The sequence below is a fragment of the Protopterus annectens genome, chromosome 3.part1 (genome assembly GCF_019279795.1).
Source record: "Protopterus annectens isolate FY-2018-M chromosome 3.part1, PAN1.0, whole genome shotgun sequence".
In the NCBI taxonomy this organism is placed as follows: domain Eukaryota; kingdom Metazoa; phylum Chordata; order Ceratodontiformes; family Protopteridae; genus Protopterus; species Protopterus annectens.
Window position 1 is genome coordinate 343,351,777 of NC_056732.1, and position 22,682 is coordinate 343,374,458.

The window sequence follows — 22,682 nt, forward strand, 5'->3', positions numbered from 1 at the left end:
GCACATTTTGTCAGTTTTTGAATAACCACTTGAGCTGAGCAATCATGTATTAGCAGCTTGAACTATCTTCATTTACTTCATTTGTTGTGAGCTGTATTAACTGTGTGTGACTTTGTGTACAGCAGTTCATAAACAACACCGAATACTTACTGAATCAGTACTAGCTTTCTTATAATAGCTTTCTGCTAGGTGGCATTTTTCTGTCCTTTATTTTTGCAAAGTTAATAACACCAGTGTTGTTAAAACGATTCTTATTCGTAAGTCTCTGCTTAAAAAACATAATTGTTCAGAGAAATAACATCAGTTCAACAGCTTGCTACACACTTACTTAACTTGTTGTTGTACTTAATTTCTACCCTCAGTAAACTTGAGATTTTTACCTTCAGTTGTTGCTTTATATACTGAAGTTGAAACAAACTAACAACTTGAGCATTTAGTTTTTTTTTCTTTTTGCCTGTAAAGTAAAAACAGTGGAATCCGTATGTTTTCTTAAAATTGCAATAAAAAGATGTATCTGAACTTATAACAACCACGACAAAAAGTATTTAGTGGGTTAACAGCTAGGATTTCGTGGCAATAACGAACTTCTACTTTCTTTGGAAAATGATTAAATACAATAATTTTACATTGCCTGATTAAATAAGCTATGTTTGTACCAACATTTTTTTTTCAGTCTGGAATCAGACAAGTGGAAAGAAGCTACAAAACCATCCAAGCAAGCAAATCATAAAAGTCAGCTTGTTGCTGCCAGCGGAACCCCGCCAAGCTGTTTGAAACAGCAATAAAAATGAATTACTGCTGAAGTGCTTCTAACTTAATACTTTAGGATGGGAATCCCCATTCCTGAAGTATACGTAAGCGGATTTTATTGTGCATGTGTTGGAGCAACTGATATGTTTCATGACATACTCATTCATAAAAAAAGCATGATTTATGAGTTTGGGTGGAAACTACACTTGTAGCCATTGCTTCTGTGCAGCCATTCCACGGCCTGCTTACGTACACCATTACAAGATCTATTTACAGGAAAGTGATAACATTAATAGTGGTGCACAGCTACCAAAGCAATGGTATTAGAATTTTTAACTAGTTAATCACTGATTATTTTTTTCTTTGTTTACAATTACATTCTTCGTCACTAACTGATCTGTGCAACATCTTGTTACATTTCAAGTAGGCTACACCAACATATTCATACTTATAAGAGCACTTTGTGTACTTAAAATTTCAATATGTACAATTACATTAATTAGCATTTGTTAGACATTTTTTTTCTTCTGACAGCAGTGCAGATTTCAAGAACTGGTGAGGTGAGGTTTTTTGCTCAGTTATACTACACTTTTAACCTCATGGTAATTCTTACTTGCACATGTAACTTCCACAGTCTACACAAAGCAAGTATGGACGCTGGAAAATGCAGAGCAGTTAGACTCAAGAGCACTTAAAATGTGTAAACTGTTCTGGTTACAATAGATGTTTTCGTCTGCATTATAATTAATTTGATTACTGACAGGAACGATATGATATGCACGTATATATCCATGAGTAGAAATACTAATATTGTGTTGTTGTTTTTTTTTTCCAGGTCTACAAATATGTGTAATGTTTTCAGAAATTGATTAGTTCCTTCATGTTTCCTTTAGAAGACAAAATGAACTGGCCATAAAATTCACAGATACAGTAAATGTACAAAATGCCATGAGTATACTGAGCAGACAGGGTGCAGAAGAATTCAGCGAAAACACAGTTCAGTCGAAAATCGGCTAAACTTTTATCCAGTTTTCTTTCCTTCTAAGCACTTTGTCCATCATTAGACATTTTTTTTGGAGTAACTACTGTTCATTAACAACAGGGTAGTACTTCTCGTTTTATTAGTTATACAAAATGAATAATTCGTAGTATTGATGCACTTGATCGAAAAGTCAAATCTTCAATGATTTAACGTTTTGGAATGAAACTATGCATACATTTTACCCTACTTCTTTTGTTACTGTTTGTCAAAAAAAAGTTGTACAATAAATTGTGATGGCTGCCTTTCTTCTTTTTCTTGGATGTCACTTGCAGTGACCCAGAAGGTTAACCAGTATATTTATCTTTGTATTTGTTGACTGGAGTGAGAAATAAAGTTAACAGTATCCTGAGAAACATTAGTAAAGGCAATTATAGAAAAAGGAGTTTATTCTACCAAAATATTTAACAACAATGCACCCCCATTGTGATACAAAAATAAAAAGAAAGTGAAGGGAAATCCATAATTATCACTTTCTAACATACCCTGTATATTGCTTTTAAGGAAGGCTCTATTAAGTAATTAAACCTAATACAACTAAAATGAACAAACACATCGAGATCAATGCAAAATGGATTTCAGTCACACTGTAAAATAAAAAATAAAATACTGACCATTTTAAACAGAAGAGAAAAAATCATTTTGAAATAACACAAGGCATAAAGACAAGTCCAATTTTTCAGTAATTAAGATGTTGCAAGTCTATGGTAGTTAAAGTGTCCGAAAAAAAGTCAAAACTGTCCGCAGATATGTCAACAGGACTGTCCAGTGATCCAGGCAAACTGGGTGAAACTGCATCTGAAAGTTGTAGGCATGAATCTGAAGAGAACACGTTAAAATCCTGTAAAGAATGAACATCCAGGGCCTCAGGACTGTCATTGTTCAGGCCAGCTGCGCAGTTCTGGGCCATTGTTGATAGGCAGTTCGGAACAGTGGGTGACTGATGCTGAAAATGTTTTAAATTTTTCTCATTGCTGGTTAAAGGGGAAACTGGGAAACTTTGGGATTCTCCATTGTGTAAATTTGAAGCCTGTTGTTGGGACAGTGCATTTTGTTGAAAAGTGTAACCTTCCCTTTCCAAAAGGGCGCCTGAGACACTATTAAGGGTTTGCTCAAAGAGGGATTTCTCTTCTTCCTCCTCCACTTTTCCATTGTCCTCCACATTTTTAAACTTGCCATCGCCGTTTTGATTTTCCTTGCATTGAGTCTGCCGTTTGTGCTTCATTCTTCTATTTTGAAACCATACTTTTACTTGTCTTTCTGTTAAATCCAGTAAAGCTGCAATCTCCACCCTCCTTGGTCGACACAGGTACTTGTTGAAATGGAATTCTTTTTCCAGCTCCAAAAGCTGTGTATTGGTATAAGCAGTCCTTAACCTCCGCGATCCCCCGCCTGTATTATCCTGAATTTCAAGAGGGTCTGTAAAATACAAACATTTAATGGCATACACACTATTTACAGGTTTTATTAAATACAGAATGTTCCCACTTGAGAATATACAGCATAAAATATTCACTGCAACAAAATGGCCGCCCATGTAAGCTGCATTTCTATTGTTGACGTTTTGTGTAACTGCACTCTGGGTGCTTTCTCTAATGTATGTAATTGGATTTCAAAACTAAAACACATCGCTATTTGAGCAAAGTTTAGCTAGGTCTTTGCATTTTATAATGAATGCATCAGCTGCGTAGCTGAGCGGGAGTAATCTATCACTCTTCATTACTGTCAGCCTCAAAACTCTGGGACTGCAAGGCAAGGGTAGGTCAGTACTAACTCATATAAATCACCCACTATTAAACTAGTTAGTGAAAGTTTGTAATTGTATTAGGTGACATAGTTTATACAACCTGGCGGTTTTAAATCCCCATATACACGAATATGGCAATAAAGTCTTTGAACTGACCTTTCTGGATGAAACAGGCTGGTCCATTGGAAGTGGCTGAAGCCGTAGAAGCAGGTAGGGGGGTTTTCTTGGACGCTTTTTTCTCTTTCATCCAGGGGTACTCCGGCGGAAGAGCGGCGGTCGGTAAAGGACTGCTGCCATTAGGGCTTTGCTTTGGTCGGCTATGGCGAGGGTGACTGCCTGGGTTTAGGCTAGGAATGGTTTGCTCAAAAGGAGGAGGAATCAGTGTCGAGTGTGAAAGCGTCGAGTTCTTGATTGATGAACTTTGAAATGTATCACCGACAGGGGGAAAAGATGTCAGGCACTCAGCAAGCGTCGGCTGACTATTGATAAAACCAGTTTCCCGTTCAAATTCGTAATTCATGGCCTTCTCCAGTTAAGAGCTCAGAAAAGTTAGCTCTTATTTATTTTTGGTGGCACAGGAAAAGTCATAAAATCGCTGCAAGTGTTTTTTCTAATTCACTGATTACAGCCGTATGGGGACCGTGCTACTATTAAACTATTGAATTCATGGAGACAAGGTTGAAATTGGACCGAATTGGCTGTCACATGATTGCCTCTGCCCAATGACAATTTGGGGTTTAATCAAAAGAAGCCACTGTCTGCGTGATTGATCCAAAAAGTCAGTGAGGAACGCCTTATTCTCGACTAGCAATGTTTTATTTACATGTTATCATTCATTCATAATTATAATTTAAAGCATTTGTAATGGCTCCTCCGTTTGATTCTTTTAGCTCTTTGCTTACTACTTGCCATTCTTCGGTTCCTTGCTATCAGGAGGAGGCCATGCACCTCACAAATTATTTAAGCACCTATATCTGACGCCTTGAGTCATTAGCAAAGTAATCCATTAATCTTCAAAGTTTTGACACCAAGACCCTCACACTACCATATAAGAACTCGCTCACAACGAGACGCTAGACCCATTTGCTTCGTGTTTCCGTTGGGAATATGGAGATATGAAACTAGTGCATTGTTCAAGAAGTCAGGCGTTGTTTTATTTTTAATGTACAGTAGTATCTAAAGATCGAGTGCAGTCTCTGTGCCTATTGTTGTGACACTTTATGCTAAGCAGCACCAGAACACTCTATGATGCTTCTTGGTATCTAGATTAAAAATAAAACTATCAGCAAGAAAAATGAGATTTAATTTCCAGCGATGTCATTAGAGATAAGGAGACTACCGTACATCAGTGTGTAAATAATAAATTGCTTTCATTTAGTGTAGCCTGTTACTATGAATAGTGTCCTTAACCGACTGAGATGTTAAGCGGTGAGTAAAACATGCGTTCTACCGTGTTAACGTTTGTATTTTTTGCGAGTAGTGACATGTTTCTAGCTTTTTTGAAAATTAAGATTTTTATATAAACCAAACATTTTATGACGAGTGTTGTTATAAAATACATCCAAATAATGTTCAGCGATAGACACTTTTTAAACAAGTATTCCACGTTGTTAGTGGCAAACAGTGCATTTTATCAGCTACGCACCTAGTTTAATGCTAACTAATCGAATGGCCTTTACTAGATACCTTTTCCAGTGAGTGGGAATGATGTTGCTGTACAATTACTTTTGCAGTAGCATTGGTCCCTGCCATTAAAGCTCGATTACTACTTTGCCTAACAAAACAGTATAATTAATTGTTGCAAATGTATGTATGTGTGTGTGTATATATATATATATATATATATATATATATATATATATATATATATATATATATATATATATATATATATAGTGTATTAGTGTACTAACGGAATAAAAATGGTTAACAGAAGTCAATGTACCAAAGTGATATATACAGAACAACGTTCTACTAGCTACAGAGACAGTTTTAAGATTTCCATTTACTTGCTTATATGATAAACAAAGCACTGAGGAAGTGAGTGCGCGATCAATCTTCTTTGCCAAAAGGGTTGACAGCTCTTGGCCCCTACCAACACGTTTAAGCTTCTTTCTCTTTCTAAGATCAAATGTTACCAGAAGGAGAGGAGAAGAACATATGTTTGGGTTAAAATTCAGTGCTGTTTTCCTCAAAACGCGTATTTTGTAAAACGAGCTTTGCTACCGATACTTATTTCAAGGTGAGTTTTGCTGCTACTGTTGTTGTTGCGCTTGGTCTCTCTTTTCTATGATGCAGCATTATAATTTAAATACTTCCTGGTAAATACGCAATGCAAAAGTCTATTTTTTAACAGAGAGTTGCAACTTACTTGATATAAAACGGGGAATGTGTGGGTGATGGCATTCCAAACCATTTTACACTTTTCTAAACCTTACCTATTTAACATACGTAGCTACATAACAGATTCATTGCAACTCTTAGGCCTGACGCGTTTGGAGGCTGAAATTATTATACAGCCTTAATAATCTGAAGACTGGCATACTTTATTCTAATCAGGAGGTGCTGATGTGCATTCATTGCAAAATAAGGTTTATTTTGAACATACCGAATGACAGTATATACTATTGTTTTAAAGCCTAAGCATGTTGTTTCCAGACTTCAGTGCCGTTAATTTAAATAGATATGTGAATACTGGATATATGTCTATTTCGAAACTAGAATATCAGTTTTTCATACAGTAAAAATCCATTTAGCATGTGTTTATCTTAAACGCCTCCCTGTACAAAACTCAACGAAATGCACCACACAACACAATGTATTAATTTACAAGAAAAGGTGGTATTTTACCTTTTTTTTCTTTAAACCAATAATGCTAATAAAAGGTTTCTTTCTTAGTCCCTAACCTTATGAGAGAGCACTGACTTGCATACGTATTGGCGACAAAATGGCGTCGAGTCTTTTGTGCTAACATAACATTGAGGGGAATACGCATATCAGAACATTCAAGATTAACATTTCAGACAAATTTATTTTGGCTAATCAGATAATGCTCATTAAACATCTTCTGTCAGTATTTTTCATTTTAGTAATTTTTACATATGCTTATTTCGGCTTTACTATTTTCAAACAATAGTGCATTTATTGTGGAACACATTTATTAAATATTCAGGTATACGTTCCATTTTCTTTTTAACAAATCATTTTAGTAAAAGTCCGACATCTGCAGAACTGGTTAAAAGCAATCTCGCTTATGTGGCTATTATGAAAAATGTCACCATTAAAATGTGAAGTTCACGTCTTTGTTTTCACATGTCGTTTTTCTTAAGTAACAATTATTTAGTTTTCCATTATCAATAAATTACTAATGCATTTTTTTCACAGCGTCGCAATCTTTTATCGACCAAACAAGGTGGATTTAATTTGCTTAAAGTGTTGTTGTGTTTTTTAGAGCGGGACAAAATACGGGACGAGTAAGGAAAAGTAAATAAATTAATTTTGAAGATACAGAGATGGTTCTAGAAAGACACAATACATTGATAGTAAAACATGGTTATTCCTGTTATGCATTAAAATAGCAAAACATACATGTGCCCTGGGGAACTTTAAATAATAAAAACACTGTAGTGGTTTATTGCGATTAATTTATTGTAGAAATGATTTCTGCGTTTACAGCAAATTATTATGCTTCTGAAGTTTCCAAACGATGTTACATTTTTTTTCTGTTAGGCAGTCTAAGGGAGGACGTGGGAGTATAATTCACGGTTTCTTTCAGAATACACCATTGAAGCCAAATGAGCCTTTCCATTTGTGATGGATGTTTTTAAGCGGGGGCAGAATCAGAAGAACCCAACAGGACTCAACAAAGCTCTTACTGTGTGATAGCCTTTGCACTGCAGGAAGATAACAGTTTTTTTTTTGGTTAAAAACCTTTACTTATATCTAAACTTCAAAATGTGAAAATTGTAAATCAGTGTGCAATAAATACATAACACGCAGTTATCAATAATTAGCTGATATGTTAGGAAATATATTTTTTTATTAATTTAAGCCCTTATGCCCTAGTGTTCTTATTAACTGTATCCTTTGTCTTATCAAGCCAAGTCCAGCACTAAAAACGAAACCATTCATATATGCATTTTGTGTGTGTATGTGTGTGTGTGTGTGTGTGTGTGTGTGTGTGTGTGTATGTGTGTGTGTGTGTGTGTGTGTGTCTTAAGCAACATTCCATTAAGAAGGTTATAATGTAGATGCATATAACGTTTATGGTGTCTTTTCTTGCGAAATGTGTATTTAGCTATCACTGACGTTCCGCATGAATAAAACGGGTTATTACTTAGGTCCAGTTTTAAAACAATATGAGCACAGGGGATGCTATCATTTTCTTGCAGGTATAAGGGCATTTAAATGTACACAGCTGGAGAATCTAGAAAGCTCGACCTAGAAATTACGTTACAAGCTTAGCTGCAAGCTATAGGAAAGGTATGGTTACATTACATGAGCAAGTGAATGCTCCACATTTTGAAATACATCAACATCTTCAGTGCTTTGTGAATTTCAAAACTTATTTCAAACCATTTTATTAATACCTCAAACAAATATTTTCTTCACAACTGATTTTTCAGTATATAAAATGGTTTGTTTTTCTTAAAAATAATAAATAAAAGAGCAGCATAGACTATATACTTCGGTAGCAAAAACACAATTTAACTTTTTTGTGATTATATATTGTCAATATTAACTGCCATACTTTTTGAAAGCATAGTGTATTTGACTGAATATACATTTTCACCCTTTTATTGTTGAAACCAAGGTACCATTAAAATATTTTGCATTTATGTGGGATACAATTTCCCGTCCTCCAAACGACTTAATCTAGAAGGCTAATAACCAACCTCCTGAACAGTCCAGGAACGAATTGCATATAAATATGAACAGATGGGGATAAATAATATTTTAGAACACTTATAATATTCAGTTTTGACAAATAAATAAATTTGAATGTTCACCGGCATACACACATTTCAAGACTTACAAATATTCATAACTCTCCAGGGCCCCATTCAAGCACCTGTTATTTGTTACTGTTACAAACATAAGAAGTGCAATATAATCTATTAAATGCTTCCCTGTGGGATACATAAAAGTACGAACAAATTTACATTTATATATTTTTAGAAAATTTGTTCATAATACCCTGTTTTCAATACAAATGATAGAAGTCCCTATATAAATCCCAGAATCCCAGGTAATCCAAAGAGAAGTTCATTGGCTGGTGTTCGAGATTATATAACACTAACAGAGCTATGGAGCAATTCAAGCAACCAATATTGCTACAACCTCACATAATATATATATATATGTATAAAAATGCATACTAAAATAGAGGACCGTAAAGAATGTGAATCTACTGTTGGAAATCACAACCAACACATCTATTACAGATGAGTTAATTTGGGTGCTTCCTGAATTCGTCCCTGAGAAGCATGTTGAGATGTAAGATCTGTATATGTTGGGTGTGGATCACATGTTCCATGATGGTGATTACTGGCCATAGTGCCAGCGCCACTGTAGTCCATGTTTGAAGAAGGATGCGCAAGATGAGTCAATCCAAAAATAGAAGGCCCCGAATTAGTCATGGTATCCACATAGTTACCTCCCACATAAACGGGGCTTCCTTGTAAATGCGGATTTCCGTAAGTACCGTTGCCTTGAAGAGCGTGAGTGTCATATTCAGGATTAATAGCAGCAGCTGTCCCGGGATACCTCTTCTGAGAAGGTGGACAATTGCTTAGAGGAGCAGGATATGACGGAGGCATACCATAAGTATTTTGATGATGTTTGTTAAAAGATGGCGGCGACTGAGGCTCATACGGAACACTGTTGACCAGAGAATGCATAGAGTTTAGATATCCTCCTGCAGTTGGTGCTGGAATTGGACTTCTGCTGGGGGACTGTCCTCCGGAAGATGTCATCATGCCTTTTCCCTTTTGGTCCTTTTTATACTTCATCCTGCGGTTTTGAAACCAGATCTTAATTTGTCTTTCTGTGAGGTTGAGCAAATTTGCCATTTCAACTCTTCTTGGCCTACAGAGATATCTGTTGAAGTGGAATTCCTTTTCCAGTTCTACCAACTGAGCACTGGTGTAGGCTGTGCGTGCCCTTTTGGAGGATGAAGGACCAGGAGGGCTTTTGTCTCCAGCACAACTCTCGCCTATTAAAAATAGAAAAAGTCAGTAATTTCATAGTATTAATTTTAATAATATCTCGTTACATTTAGGTGTTTGCCCCGTCTTATTGTTTAGAATAAGTTACACAGAAAAGTCCCCATACCTTTTATTTTTCATAATAAATACTTGAAAGGTTTACTAACGGACAACTAAAAATAAATAAATAAAAATCTGTGCTTAAGACCACTAAGATTTATACCCACATTTCAGCCACACTTGTGTGATTTAAACAAGTCATTACATTGTACTCTTGTCGGATGCACAGGAAATGGCAACGCAATTTCGAAATGTAGGAAAAAGGGATGCTAAGTTTCAGCCTCATATACATTTTGATTTTTGTTTCTTTCTCTCAGACTCCATACACATACCAAATGACTCTAAATACGCAAAAAAAAAAAAAAAAAAAAAAAAAAACATACACGTTCACTCATATTTATGCGGGCAGTTGTGCAAAGACAGCCTTAAATGGTTAGATAATAATAAACAGTTATAAAGCTTACTAAATAAACCAGAGCAAGGCACTGTGAAACAACTCTTTTGCAGAACATTGCGATCCTATATTAACACCATGCTATATTTGTGAGTTCATGCTAGGTCACTTCCAAAGTTCTGAGACTGGACCATTTAACCCTGGAAAATATCAGGACCAGTGTCCATTCTAGCAAAACCGTCAAAATCACTACTGTGCTTTATTATCTACAATGTTGGTTATTGTTGTTAAATAATTCATTCATAGTCCGTATGTCATCAACAGCGAACGAATTCTAAAAATAAAAGCCGCACATATATGCACTTACACATGAGTAGGTGTAAAGTACACCTTATTTGTTAAAAATGCAACATACTGTACTGTACTTAAAAAATAAAATATGAACTTTGTATATTGCATTAAGATATGTTTTAACCTTTTGAGTTTACATCGTACAACTCTCAGTGGTATGCACAGGACATTGAACAAAAACTGTTTTAGAATCAGAACACATAGTTACGACAGGACTGGACAGGAAATGACAGAAGGTTTCCTGGAACTGTACATGAAATTTATCTCTCACTCACCCCTCAAAGGAACAGTGTCCAGCTTTAGAACCTGATACCCAAAATAAGTGCATGTTATCATTTTTTGGAACTAGCATACTAAGAAGGCACAGTTCTATTTGTCCTGCAGGAAGAAAACAGCATCTATCTCAAAGTAAGCCCTACTGCAGTATCCTACAGCAAGCTGCCCTTCAGGAATGGAAGATATCAGATCACATGGCTGCTACCCATACCTCTCAACCTCTTAGATGAAGAAATCTGGACAAATCCATATATAATGGGGGGACAAAGGCCCAAAACTAGGGACAAGTTTTAAATATTACTGTTACAAACTTGGAAAGTTAATAGAATGTCAGCCTTTGCATTAGCATGACTTTTCTGGAGAGTATGAATTCTCAAAGTCAAACATCTGTCTTTATTTTTTGAATTCAATCCTAAGTGATTTGTTATTTATTTGCCAGAAAACAAAACAATTATGAGGATCAAGCCAAACTTAAGAGGCAAAAATCTGGAGAGTTGACAGGTATGCTGCTACCCCAAAGATCAAAGGTGGCAGTACAGTCACAAAGCTAGTTAGCTCTAAATTCAGGACAGCTGACTGGCTTGGGGGGGATGAAAGCTTCATATATGCATTCTGTCAGATAGCACTCAGAGAAGGGGGGCATATGGCCATAAACAGTGTCTGCACCAGTAACCTGTAGATTTTTGCACTCATTTGGAAGACATTACATGTAGCCAAAAGGAACCATTCAGCATGTGAGCCTCTATGTTGAGGAAAAACACCACAGTGCTACCGTTTTGCACGATGTTTAATTCTAAGAAATGAGTGGCAAAATTGTGCTATAGATGTACATGATATTCATATCTATATCCACTTACATCTATATCTACATTCAGATAGACATCTATACATCAGTGTGAATGCATGGTGACTGTGCATGTGTGTGTCTATTTATCTATTTAGATGCACACACATAGAGCACTCCTAGGCAATCCTGGCAACATTCACATTAGCTGTACAGGATGCTCTTTCATGGAATACTTTACTTACCAAGTAGCTGAATGCTTCTGTGAAGGAACCCACCAGATGCATTTCCAGTGTTGTATGAGGTAAGCTACTAGAAAACAACCATTAATTTGTGTTGTTTTGGAAATCTGTTACTGATAATCCACTACTCAGAATGGCTGATGGTGAACCTAATTTAAGTCGGTGAGGTTGTGCATATGAACAGGAATTGCACAGGTAGCCCACCATTTTTTTTTTTTTTTTTGTTAGAAGAAGAAAAAGAAGAAGCAGGAGAAGAAGAGGAAGAAGATGAAGATGACTAATGAAATTAATCTACAAAAGATACTTCACAAATCTACTTATCTCTTTGAGTTAAACAACATTGTACCCTGGTATCACTTTTAGTTTTAATGTTATTCAGATTTTTAAAAAATAAACATTTATTTAAAAAGTGCTATTGATTCTTAGTTTGAAACTGAACAGTTTTCACTCTGTGCTGCTCTTATTACTCATTTCATAAGCTTATTGTTGAAATATTTATTACAACAGTTTTTTAGCTAAAACAGCAATGTGTTGCAATCTTTACTCAATGTAATACTTACAATAGTCAAATCTATTACAAAGTATTACTACTGCTGCAAACTCAGACAAAAAAACAAACAGGATTAAAAACAGTGATGTCAGCCTGGTGCTAATAAATGTAGTGACTTCATGATTGCTGGCGTAACTGCATTTCTAACAGAAACAATTAAGATATTTTATATACACAAAGTTTGGCCATATACAAGATATTCACAGACATAGCACACTCACATGCACAAGAGCGCATGTGCTCGCACACACACACACACACACACACACACACACACACACACACACACACACACAAAAGCATGCACACACACACACACACACACACACACACACACACACACACACACACACACACACACACGCACGCTCGCACACACACGCGCGCACATGTGCATACATACATATGTGTACTTACACAAATTCATGTACACACATATGCACACAAATTAACACATGCACTATACAAATGATAAGATTTTAAATAAAACATGATTTTATTAAATGTACTTCTCAGGTGAAACAATGGTTACAAAAATAATGTGTGCTTATTAGGTTATGATTTTCTACTCACTTTGTACAAATTTGTGGAAGGTAACAATGCACAAAGCTGATCACTAACTGATTGTCACCCCTGATATTTGTACTAAAATGCTCAGCTCCCATCCTGGAGTGATTTAACGCACAAATAAAATAAGTCTGTATACACAGATGCAAAGTCACAGGTTTAATATATGGTTAGTTGAAATGTACACACATGCAGTCACAGACACACACACACACACACACACAAACACACGCACACACACACACACACACACGACAACATGCATGCATTTAGCATGTAAGTTGAAAGGAAAGGGAAAGAAAGTCAATAACACATTTTATAAATAGACAGATGAGGAATAAAAAAGAGACAAAACTGGGTAGCGAAGCTTAACAAAATGGATGGTAGCAGGCAGAACACAAGCAGTCAGAAATCAGGACTAATATAAGAATATGTGTTCCCGGTATCCTTAACAAAAAAAAAAAAAACAGGACTGAGATCTGCAAATTCATTCTAATGGGTGTTATATGATAATCCTTGTACTTTCAGAGCAGAAAAGATCATGAAAAAAATCAAAAAAGTAAAAATACACAAATCAGTGACAGCACATGGAATTCAATGAATTCTTAATTCTCAGAGAAATGACAAATGAACAAGTGAAAGCACTAACATTTTCAACAAAATGAAGGGAAGAGGATGGAGATCCTGTTGACTCTAAGAGGGCAACCACACTCCTTTCTTAAGAATGTGAGCAGAACAGAGATAGAAAGCACTGACCTACAGGACAGACTTCATGTGTACTTAGATTATTGCTACAGGTAAGAATGAATTTTGGAATATGTCTGAACCACTGGAGCAGTGGATTTACGACAGTATCAGCTTATATTGGAGTGTCTGTGTTAGAAAAAACAAATGAAGTTCTTTGGCTGGGTATTCAGAATAATACACAGGAAAAGGATATGGCTTTGTTTGGACTTCAGCATAAAAAATACATAAAAATAATAGGTGTGTAGATATGTATATGTACACACTACACACACACACAGCTATATCTATATATCTATATATATATATATATATATATATATATATATATATATATATATATATATATATGTGTGTGTATCTATATATATATACACACACACACATATATATATATATATATATATATATATATATATATATATATATATATATATACACACACACATATATATATATATATATATATATATATATATATATATATATATATATATATATATGGTCTACTTCACATGACTGAAATTTCATTTGACTGAGTTTCACTTGACCAAGACAATAATACCGAATTTTCAAAATACTGAAAACTCATTTGACTGAAGCTCATTATAGTGAATTGTAAGCTATAGACATGATGTGGGTTTCCCTTCTCCAGTGACTTGCTTGTGATAAAAAGAATTACTGTAACTTATAGTGCTGATTGTCTGAATACTGATAGTCATGTAGAAAGTAGTGTTGTAGTGTTTCTAAATGTGGGTATGTCTGTTTGCATTTTTATGGGAAGTATCTCAAGTAATATGGCAAATGTTTTGTGTGTTCCCAGCAGTAGTGGCAGCGTGTAGACTACTATAAGGTAAGTAAAAGGTATAGGCCCTTTTCCCCACTGTAGTGAGATTCTGGAGTTAGTATATACAGTTAGGGGGGTGTGGGGCACATTGGGGGTGTGGGGGGCCTAGCCGCCCACCTAGTTTGGTTTTATATCATCCAGTTTCTGTTAACAGGGTACATAAATAGCTTTTAAGTTCTGGAAGGAGTTAGTGATTGGTTTTCTAAGTGTGCATGACTATGGTTTACAAGTTAGTACTTTGAAATGTAGCATTGCCAGGTTTCAGTATTCTAAGTTTCAGTCAAGTGAGTTTTCAGTATTTTGAAAATTAGGTATTTTGGTCTCAGTCAAATGAAAGTCAGTCAAATGAAATTTCAGTCATGTGAAGTAGACCCATACATATATATATATATATATATATATATATATATATATATATATATATATATATATATATATATATAGTTGATTGCAACACCGTTATTACATTATAAAAATCCATACTTTTGTAATATAATACTTTTTTGGCTCTTCTGGTGTGGCAGTGGATTGCATTCATATCTCTGTGTGTGTGTATATATATATATATATATATATATATATATATATATATATATATATATATATATATATATATATATATATTGTTCTACCTGACATAATCGAAACTGCAGAACACCGACAATGTAATCACCGACACCACATAATCGACAGTGCATAGACACGAAACCTCACATGCCCGACAACGAAATAACCGATGGTACACAAACACGAAACCTCTTACGCTGCACACACCACAATAACAACAATCAACAAAAAAACACATCCCCTGTCCAAAAACCACACACACAACACAAGCACACCAAAATCCTTACAAACCCACACTAAACCTCACATACACAACTATCTACAACCCTAACCCAAATCCTAACCCTAAGGTCCGTCACTATCGCACACTCAGCTAACCCGCGCCCTAACCCTAACTCACTTAACCCGCCCCTAACCCAAAGACTTTCACTACCGCACACTTACCTAACCCACGCCCTAACCCTAACTCACTTAAACCGCCCCTAACCCAAAGACTTTCACTACCGCACACTTACCTAACCCACGCCCTAACCCTAACTCACTTAAACCGCCCCTAACCCAAAGACTTTCACTACCGCACACTTACCTAACCTGCGCACTGACCCTAACTCACTTAACCCACCCCTATCCCCACAGACCGTCAATATCCACACTTACCTTACTCGCACCCTAACGTCCGTCACTACCGCATACTTACACAGCCTTTTCCCATGTCAGCATCCTCGGTGTCGGTGTTTTCATCCGTCGCGTCGGTCTTCTGCATTGTCGATCTTCTGGCGCTCGCGATTCACTTGTCGATCTTCTCAGTTGTCGACGTACTCAGGTAGAACCATATATATATATATATATATATATATATATATATATATGCAATTGCACACAATTTGATTGAGTGTTTCTTTGGATGACAACCGTTTTTGCTGACACTCTTTAGTTGTCAAAACATATGGTCAACAGGTGTGAGAGACAGTCAGTTCTCAGAGTTGAGGAATATGGCCCTTCCCTGGGGACTTGTGCAATCTTGGAGTTAGTATACATAATTAGAATGGGATATGGTGTGTGAAGGAGGGCTTCCCCTCCTACAAAGGTCAGTGTTGCACTTTTTGCATATTCTGTGGATATGCTAAGAGCATGCACATTGAGCTGCTGATGTCCAAATTTTGATTTTTATATTTTGACATTTGTAATGTCCACATTTGAGCTTTTTGGTACATTCCAGTATACCATGTTTATATAGATGGGTCTATGACATTAACTCAACAAGAAACAGTAGAACATAAAAATATCAAAAAAGTATCAAACAACAACAAAATAAGTCATCTTTTTTTTTTGCTGGGAACAACCCCCCATGCAGCCCTATACCCCTCCAAATTAAATATACCAATCCTGAGACCATACAACAGTGGGGAAAAGAAGAATCGCCCTTTCCCCATTGTTGTGTAATCTCAAAAGTGCATTCAACCAAACATGAGCTGATGAATGTCTTCTGACAAAAAAAGTACCTGAACGTGTGTGTGTGTGCATGTGACTACCAGTTTATCTCATTTTGGTTAATGCAACAGTTGGGCTACTGTAGGAGGCACATTCAACATTTACTTACATTAGTGATGTTGTGCGGATGAAAAATAGTCTATTTTTTCATATTCATGAGTTTGTATGAGGTGGGGGAGGAGCCCTATATAGACAGATAGATAGACAGATAGATATAAATATGTGTGTGTGTGTGTGTGTGTGTGTGTGTGTGTGTGTGTGTGTGTGTGGTGTGTATGGGTCATTTGGAAATAGATGCATCACACAGTGCTAAAAAATGAGAAAAATGAAATGTTGTATTAGGATATATTACCTGGATAGTCTAGACACATATTTGCTTAGAACTGCATATTTTTGTACAAAAGACATAACAATGTTAATGTAATACCAAATAGTAATGCAAAGTATCACACGCAATTTTTGAAAACTGAGCTTAAATAGTAAATTAATGTTAGAGGTACTCTCCCAAGTTTGTTCACCTTCCAAAAAAGGCAGCACATTAGGTACCTGCAGAAAAAAATGACTTCATCTCACATCGCTGTAGGTGGGAAGGTAAGTCACCAACTGCCTGATGATGTCATACAGATCTGTGGAATCAAGGGAGACAGGATCTAGTGGGTCAGGGCATCGGGAACCAAAAGCTGTTTTTAGCTAGAGAGACCCTAATCATGCATGTTCAGTACGTAAGAAGTCCTTAAAAGCTGTCTAAGTCAGAGCCAGCAGATAATGCACTTCCCACAATACTGGAGTAATGAGTGTATATAGTATGAAGTCCTACTCAGTACCCTGACAGTGGTACATGAGGGGTGTTCCTGGAAAGTAAAAACTCATGACTTGAAATTTCCAATGAGTACGGCTACCACATCTTTTGGGGCATAACAGCTAAATGGGATTTGACAGTGATCATCATATTGCCCCACTATATAAAAGGGTACAAGGAAAATACAGTTTTATACATCTTTAGTGATCACACACACATACCCCAATGTAAAACACATTTCCCAGACAAAGCTAGGCAGGTAATACTTAATGTACACAATGGGTGTGTTAAAGAAAATCACATACAGTAAGGCTGCAGTGAAAGCAAAATCAAAAGCAGTCCCATACACTGAATGATAGACGGCTATGGTCTGCAGCAAGAGGGGGTAGCTTACGACAAATTACAGTAGAAAAGTTACTTGATATGGGAATGCTTGAAGGTCACTTCTAAAAATCAGATAAGCTTAGTACAGTTCTTCCAGAACCTCTTGAACTGGTGTATGAGAAAACATTTCTTTACACTCAAGAACTGGTTGGAAGCAAAAAATAATGAGTACAGATACATCTACTGTCTGTTATCCATGTGGCAATTGTATTGAGTACTAAATTATAAAAAAAAAAAAAAACGTTTGCTGTTGTCAATAGCAACAAGGCTCAAAAAGAGTGGGGCAATTCACAAGCTCTATAAAGCAAGTCATTTATATTGCAACCTGACCATGTAATCTCTGTTTTTCGTAGGAAAGAAGAGTTGTTGTTGTATCTTTCGGCTTTTCCCGGTTAGGGGTCGCCACAGCGGAACTCCGGTCTGCTAATGATTGGCAGCAGATTTTTACATGCCAAGTTGCCAGCTCCGATGCACAACCTTCAACGAAGGTACTCCCATTCACGCATGTCTCCACACAGAAGACGCTCTAGCTGAGAATCGAACAGGACATCGTCTTACTGTGAGGCGAACAGAAACTAAATTAAATAACTACAGAATATATGTCAGAAATAAGGGAGAAATTGACAGAAAAAATGATTTTAGGAAACATTATGATGGGGTCCTTTACATATGTAAAGATGCAAGCATCCTTTACTGGTAAAGAATATGCAGTTTGTCATTTAGAGGTATAAAAAGTGTTGAATTTATGTATTGTGTATTCTATATGCAACTGGAATAAATGTTTACTTTGAAATACTGTCATCTAGAGTGAAAAGTCTGTGCTTAATTCCTTTTATGTGGGCATTTTTTTTTCTTTTACATATTTGTGAAGCACTATTTGTGCATTACTCAGTATATTTCATTTAAAGGGAGCTGTTCATTTGTGATGGTATTTGATAGTGTTTTCTTCCTAGAGTATACACTGTCTTTATTTAACTGAATGTAGTTCACTTGTCAGTTTCCTTCAGTTTGTGTTTTAAGTATTTTCTTTGTTATCCATATAATCTGTTGACACTTTGTTAGCCACACAATCTATTGCCATGCCTATGTAAGTTATTAGGTATACAGGTCGTACAAACTATTCTTCAGGAATGGACACTTTTAGTCAACTCTGACTTTAGACAGGTGTTCATGATGGTACCACATAGGCTATCAAACAACTTAGCTAGTGTGATAGGATGGTAAGATGGGTTAGAAAAAGGACACAGAAAGTGACAGCAAATGTTCTCTGTGATACAAGGATGGAGAACAAGGGGGTACTACACAAATTTGTACGACCATCGCTTCTCTGTGTCTGCATACACAACAATGCACAAGGTCTGCAAGAAAAGCTATGCCTTTTTTACCAATGATACACAAATGAACACCAGACGATACACAAGAAGGTACACTGACTTGTTAAATTTGAAGGAATTGGCTAAAGCATGAGTAATATTTGAAAATAAAATAAAATAAATACAATTAGGAAAAAAATCAACATTAAATGCAAACAATGCATCCAGTAAGTAATAACCTAGAAAAGGAAAGTAACATGAAAGGGGAAGCAGAGTATGGCATGCCAGGTGAGTTATAGGCCAGCGAGCAATATTAATAAGCTTTAACAGAGGTACATAGCACTGTAAGAAGTAAGCACATCTTTAGCCCTGAAAACACGCAGGTGTAAAGACCCTCTGTGGACTAGTGTGTGCAGACAAGCTGACATGGCCTTTGCAAGGATACAGGATGTAGACAGCCTAGAGGAGGTAAATAAAACTGGTGCACAAACTTCACTAAAAGCTATGTAAAACCAGTCTGTAACAGTTTATTATGATCAGTCTTTTGAAGAAAAGACAGACAAAAGATGATAGCAATTTTTATTTACTGCTACAGTGTTTTACATGGTCCAAGATGTAGTATTTTTAACAATGGACGTGTGACAATAACATGGGACTATTCAAAGACAAAAATGTAGACAGACCATGGAGGAACAAGGACCACCGTTTTACAGATAAAGTGGTGGGTGATTGTGAAAACATTTGTAAACAAATTCTATGATCAAAAACAGAGATAAAACTCCAAGAAAGGATGGAGGAAATTTAAGACAATTTCATGGAGGAACGGATGCAAAACTCTAATTTGGCACTTATTTAATATGCAGAGGAAGGAGACACATGAGCCTCGCATGCTTTCAGAATTTGTTTCTCTCTTAACAAGGCTGTGTTACAGCATTGACTGCAGCTGTGAAATGTGTTTCTAAATAAAAAGTTTATCTAAAATATTTAGTAAGATTAAGTTTTCCTTCAAACATGGTACATATGACTTTTTTATCAGACCTAATTACACCTGATAGAGAACAGCCAATCTGTGTACCTGCATAGACACTGAGGCACATAATTGTGAAGCTCAGAACTGTGAAACTAAAAGTGTGAATGAAGAGACTATATACCAAGTCTGAGTTTGTAGTGTCTTGGGGTATTGCCCCTTCTCCAAAGCACAGTGATCTGACTGTTAGCACATGTAAATATCAGTGGTATGGACGCACAGCTATGAGGTGGAGTACTGGAGGGTGAATACACATTGAAAAAAACCTTGAAATGTTTAACAGTGGGTTCTGGCATTTACTGTATTTTGTTTGAATCACAATTTATTTTACAAAGTGTTGGACTTGGACTAACTGGTCCCTCACCTCTGAAATGAATCTGTGCAGTCTGGCTTAGTGTTTAGTCTCTTGAATAAGTGACACACACTGCCAAGCACTGTTTACTATAACCAGCTGCAGACTGGCACATGTTGAATAAGTACCTTCCTACCATAAAAAAAAATGTTAGTTCATCTAATATCAGTCTTGTACTGAGGAAAGAAGGGCATACCAATGGTCTACCACAGTTAACAAATGCAAACAAGCAAGTAAGCTGTCTTGGCCCAATGATTTTGAATGTGTGTGTGTGTGTGTGTGTGTGTGTGTGTGTGTGTGTGTGTGTGTGTGTGTGTGTGTGTGTGTGTGTGTGTGTGTGTGTCTGTGTTTGTTTGTGTGTAAATGTCTGCCTCTGTTGAGGAGGTTACCCCTAGATAAATGCTCCATAGGCCTGGCGAAGGTGTATTATAAGTGTACAGTGGGAGTCTAGGTATAGCAGTCTTGCCTGCTTACATGAGAACTATTCAGGTACATTCAGTTGCTGAGTTAGCTATTCATGACAGTGTACATTAATATATTTAACACTAAAAATCAGAAGGCTGTGGACTATGTTCTCATAAATAGATACTTTGATTTAGTTTCAAATGCAGACAATGCATTAAACTGTGGTGTATCGTGCACCTCCTGGTTTTGTGCTAGTTCATGGAAGATGCCCCTTCAGTATTATGGCCAGTCTTCCTGTAGTCAATATAATACCAGCTGAGATCTGCTGTGCAAAAACAACCACAAGCTCAACAGAATCTACCCAGATAACAACATTTAATCATTTCTACCAATGCTGTGGGTCAATGACTGGGTTTCTCTATGCATGACGTGTCAGTGGATCCAGACAGAACTCCTGCCTGTAGCTTAAATAAGATGCATTCTTTGAACTGGGTCATTGCTGAAAGGGCCAGTCTACTCATCCATTTAACACATGAATAAGTAACTAGAAGTACATCAGCTCCTACCTTTCCTTGCAGTTATTTCCCTTATTGTTATGCCCATACACACCCACTCTTCCAGTTATGTCTGTGCACTGTCTGCTCTCATTTAAGTTACATCACATGACAACATATCAATACATTTTTGTCCACAGAGATCAGCAACACCCCCCCCCCCCTTTGTTGTGTAGTTCCATTCAGATGTTTGCTCTTGAGGTGGACGACTTGGTATACTGTGGAACTGAAACTCATTTGTCATTGTGTCAGCCATCTTTACAACCTATTCTCTTCAGTTCCATTTTTTGTTCTGTCTGTCCCATCTGGTAGGACTATGCTATTAAGAGAGCTTGATACATTTTGCAGAAGGCACACATCTTTCCAACTCATCAGCACAATTTTGGGAGAAAAAGAAGTTATGCCCCAACCCCCACCCTAACAAGTGAATCCAGGGGCCTTCAGAATACTGCCCTTCTAATGTGAGCCATTTAAGCTATAGGCTTACATGGCTAGATTATTAGGAAATCTTAGCCTCTGCTCTTGGTCTATTTAATTTCTTTCTCCACCTGAGCTGTAATTTTGAATTTCTTTTAGTGGATAGTGCAGTATTTGAAACAATTACCAAACATACTTCATATTTCCTTGTATTTAGTTAGTCTTGGTCCATTCTCTTAATTATGGCACTGGTAAGTAAAAATTTGCCCATTGCTGAGCTCTGAAACATATCAGTTGTAACACTCTTCCTTCAGACTGTAACCATTTCACTGTTAAGGTCATGTACAATAGTAATTTCCTCATGTGTCTACCATTCTTAACCTTTTAAACAGCTGTATAGCCTGTAATCCATTTCTCAGTACAATACTTAAGGACACCTTACTACACCCAATATTAGTGAATGTACTCAAAATATCTAGTGGTTTTATTTAAATGACTGGTTAAAACCACTGTTCCTTATTCCACACTGTATTTTCATCCATACAAAATGATCCCTGCATTACCACAAATAAATAATATAGCTATTATCCATATGTGTGACACTTCAGTACTATTCAGCCCATGAGTGTCCCACAATGGCTCTGCATGACATTTAACATTTCTTTCTTTATGAATTTGTTTCACTCACTTTTAAATCTTAAGTTCCACTATAGCTCATATTCTTGTCCCAGGGTGATCATAGGTATTTTCAGCTGTGCCTTCTTTCCTTCTTAAAAGAGCCATAAAAAAATATTTCCAGGATGAAACAGCAGAGCA

General features: G+C 36.5%; 2 protein-coding genes across 5 annotated transcripts in view; both read right to left on the minus strand.

The window, feature by feature from the left end:
* Positions 1-2,160: 2,160 nt before the first annotated feature.
* On the minus strand, positions 2,161-5,304 carry HOXA2 (homeobox A2). Its single transcript, XM_044066790.1, has 2 exons — positions 3,693-5,304; positions 2,161-3,208 (listed from the first exon to the last, which is right to left on the minus strand). Exons 1-2 carry the CDS (start codon positions 4,054-4,056, stop codon positions 2,469-2,471), a joined length of 1,104 nt encoding a protein of 367 aa, XP_043922725.1. The 5' UTR covers positions 4,057-5,304; the 3' UTR covers positions 2,161-2,468.
* Positions 5,305-7,162: 1,858 nt separating this feature from the next.
* HOXA3 (homeobox A3) overlaps positions 7,163-22,682 on the minus strand; it is a 195,623-nt gene continuing 180,103 nt past the window's right edge. For all 4 annotated transcript variants that reach the window (XM_044066792.1, XM_044066793.1, XM_044066795.1 and 1 more), the window contains one exon: positions 7,163-9,750. In XM_044066792.1, coding sequence (XP_043922727.1) covers positions 8,975-9,750 — 776 coding nt within the window. In that variant the 3' untranslated portion in view covers positions 7,163-8,974. The remainder of the gene's footprint in view (positions 9,751-22,682) is intronic.

Bases quoted from the DNA above. Each gene is read 5' to 3' on its own strand.
- HOXA2 (XM_044066790.1), bottom strand. From the start codon at position 4,056: ATGAATTACGAATTTGAACGGGAAACTGGTTTTATCAATAGTCAGCCG. The intron at 3,209-3,692 runs GTCAGTTCAAAG...TGTATTTTACAG, and splicing joins AGCCTGTTTCATCCAGAAAG to ACCCTCTTGAAATTCAGGAT.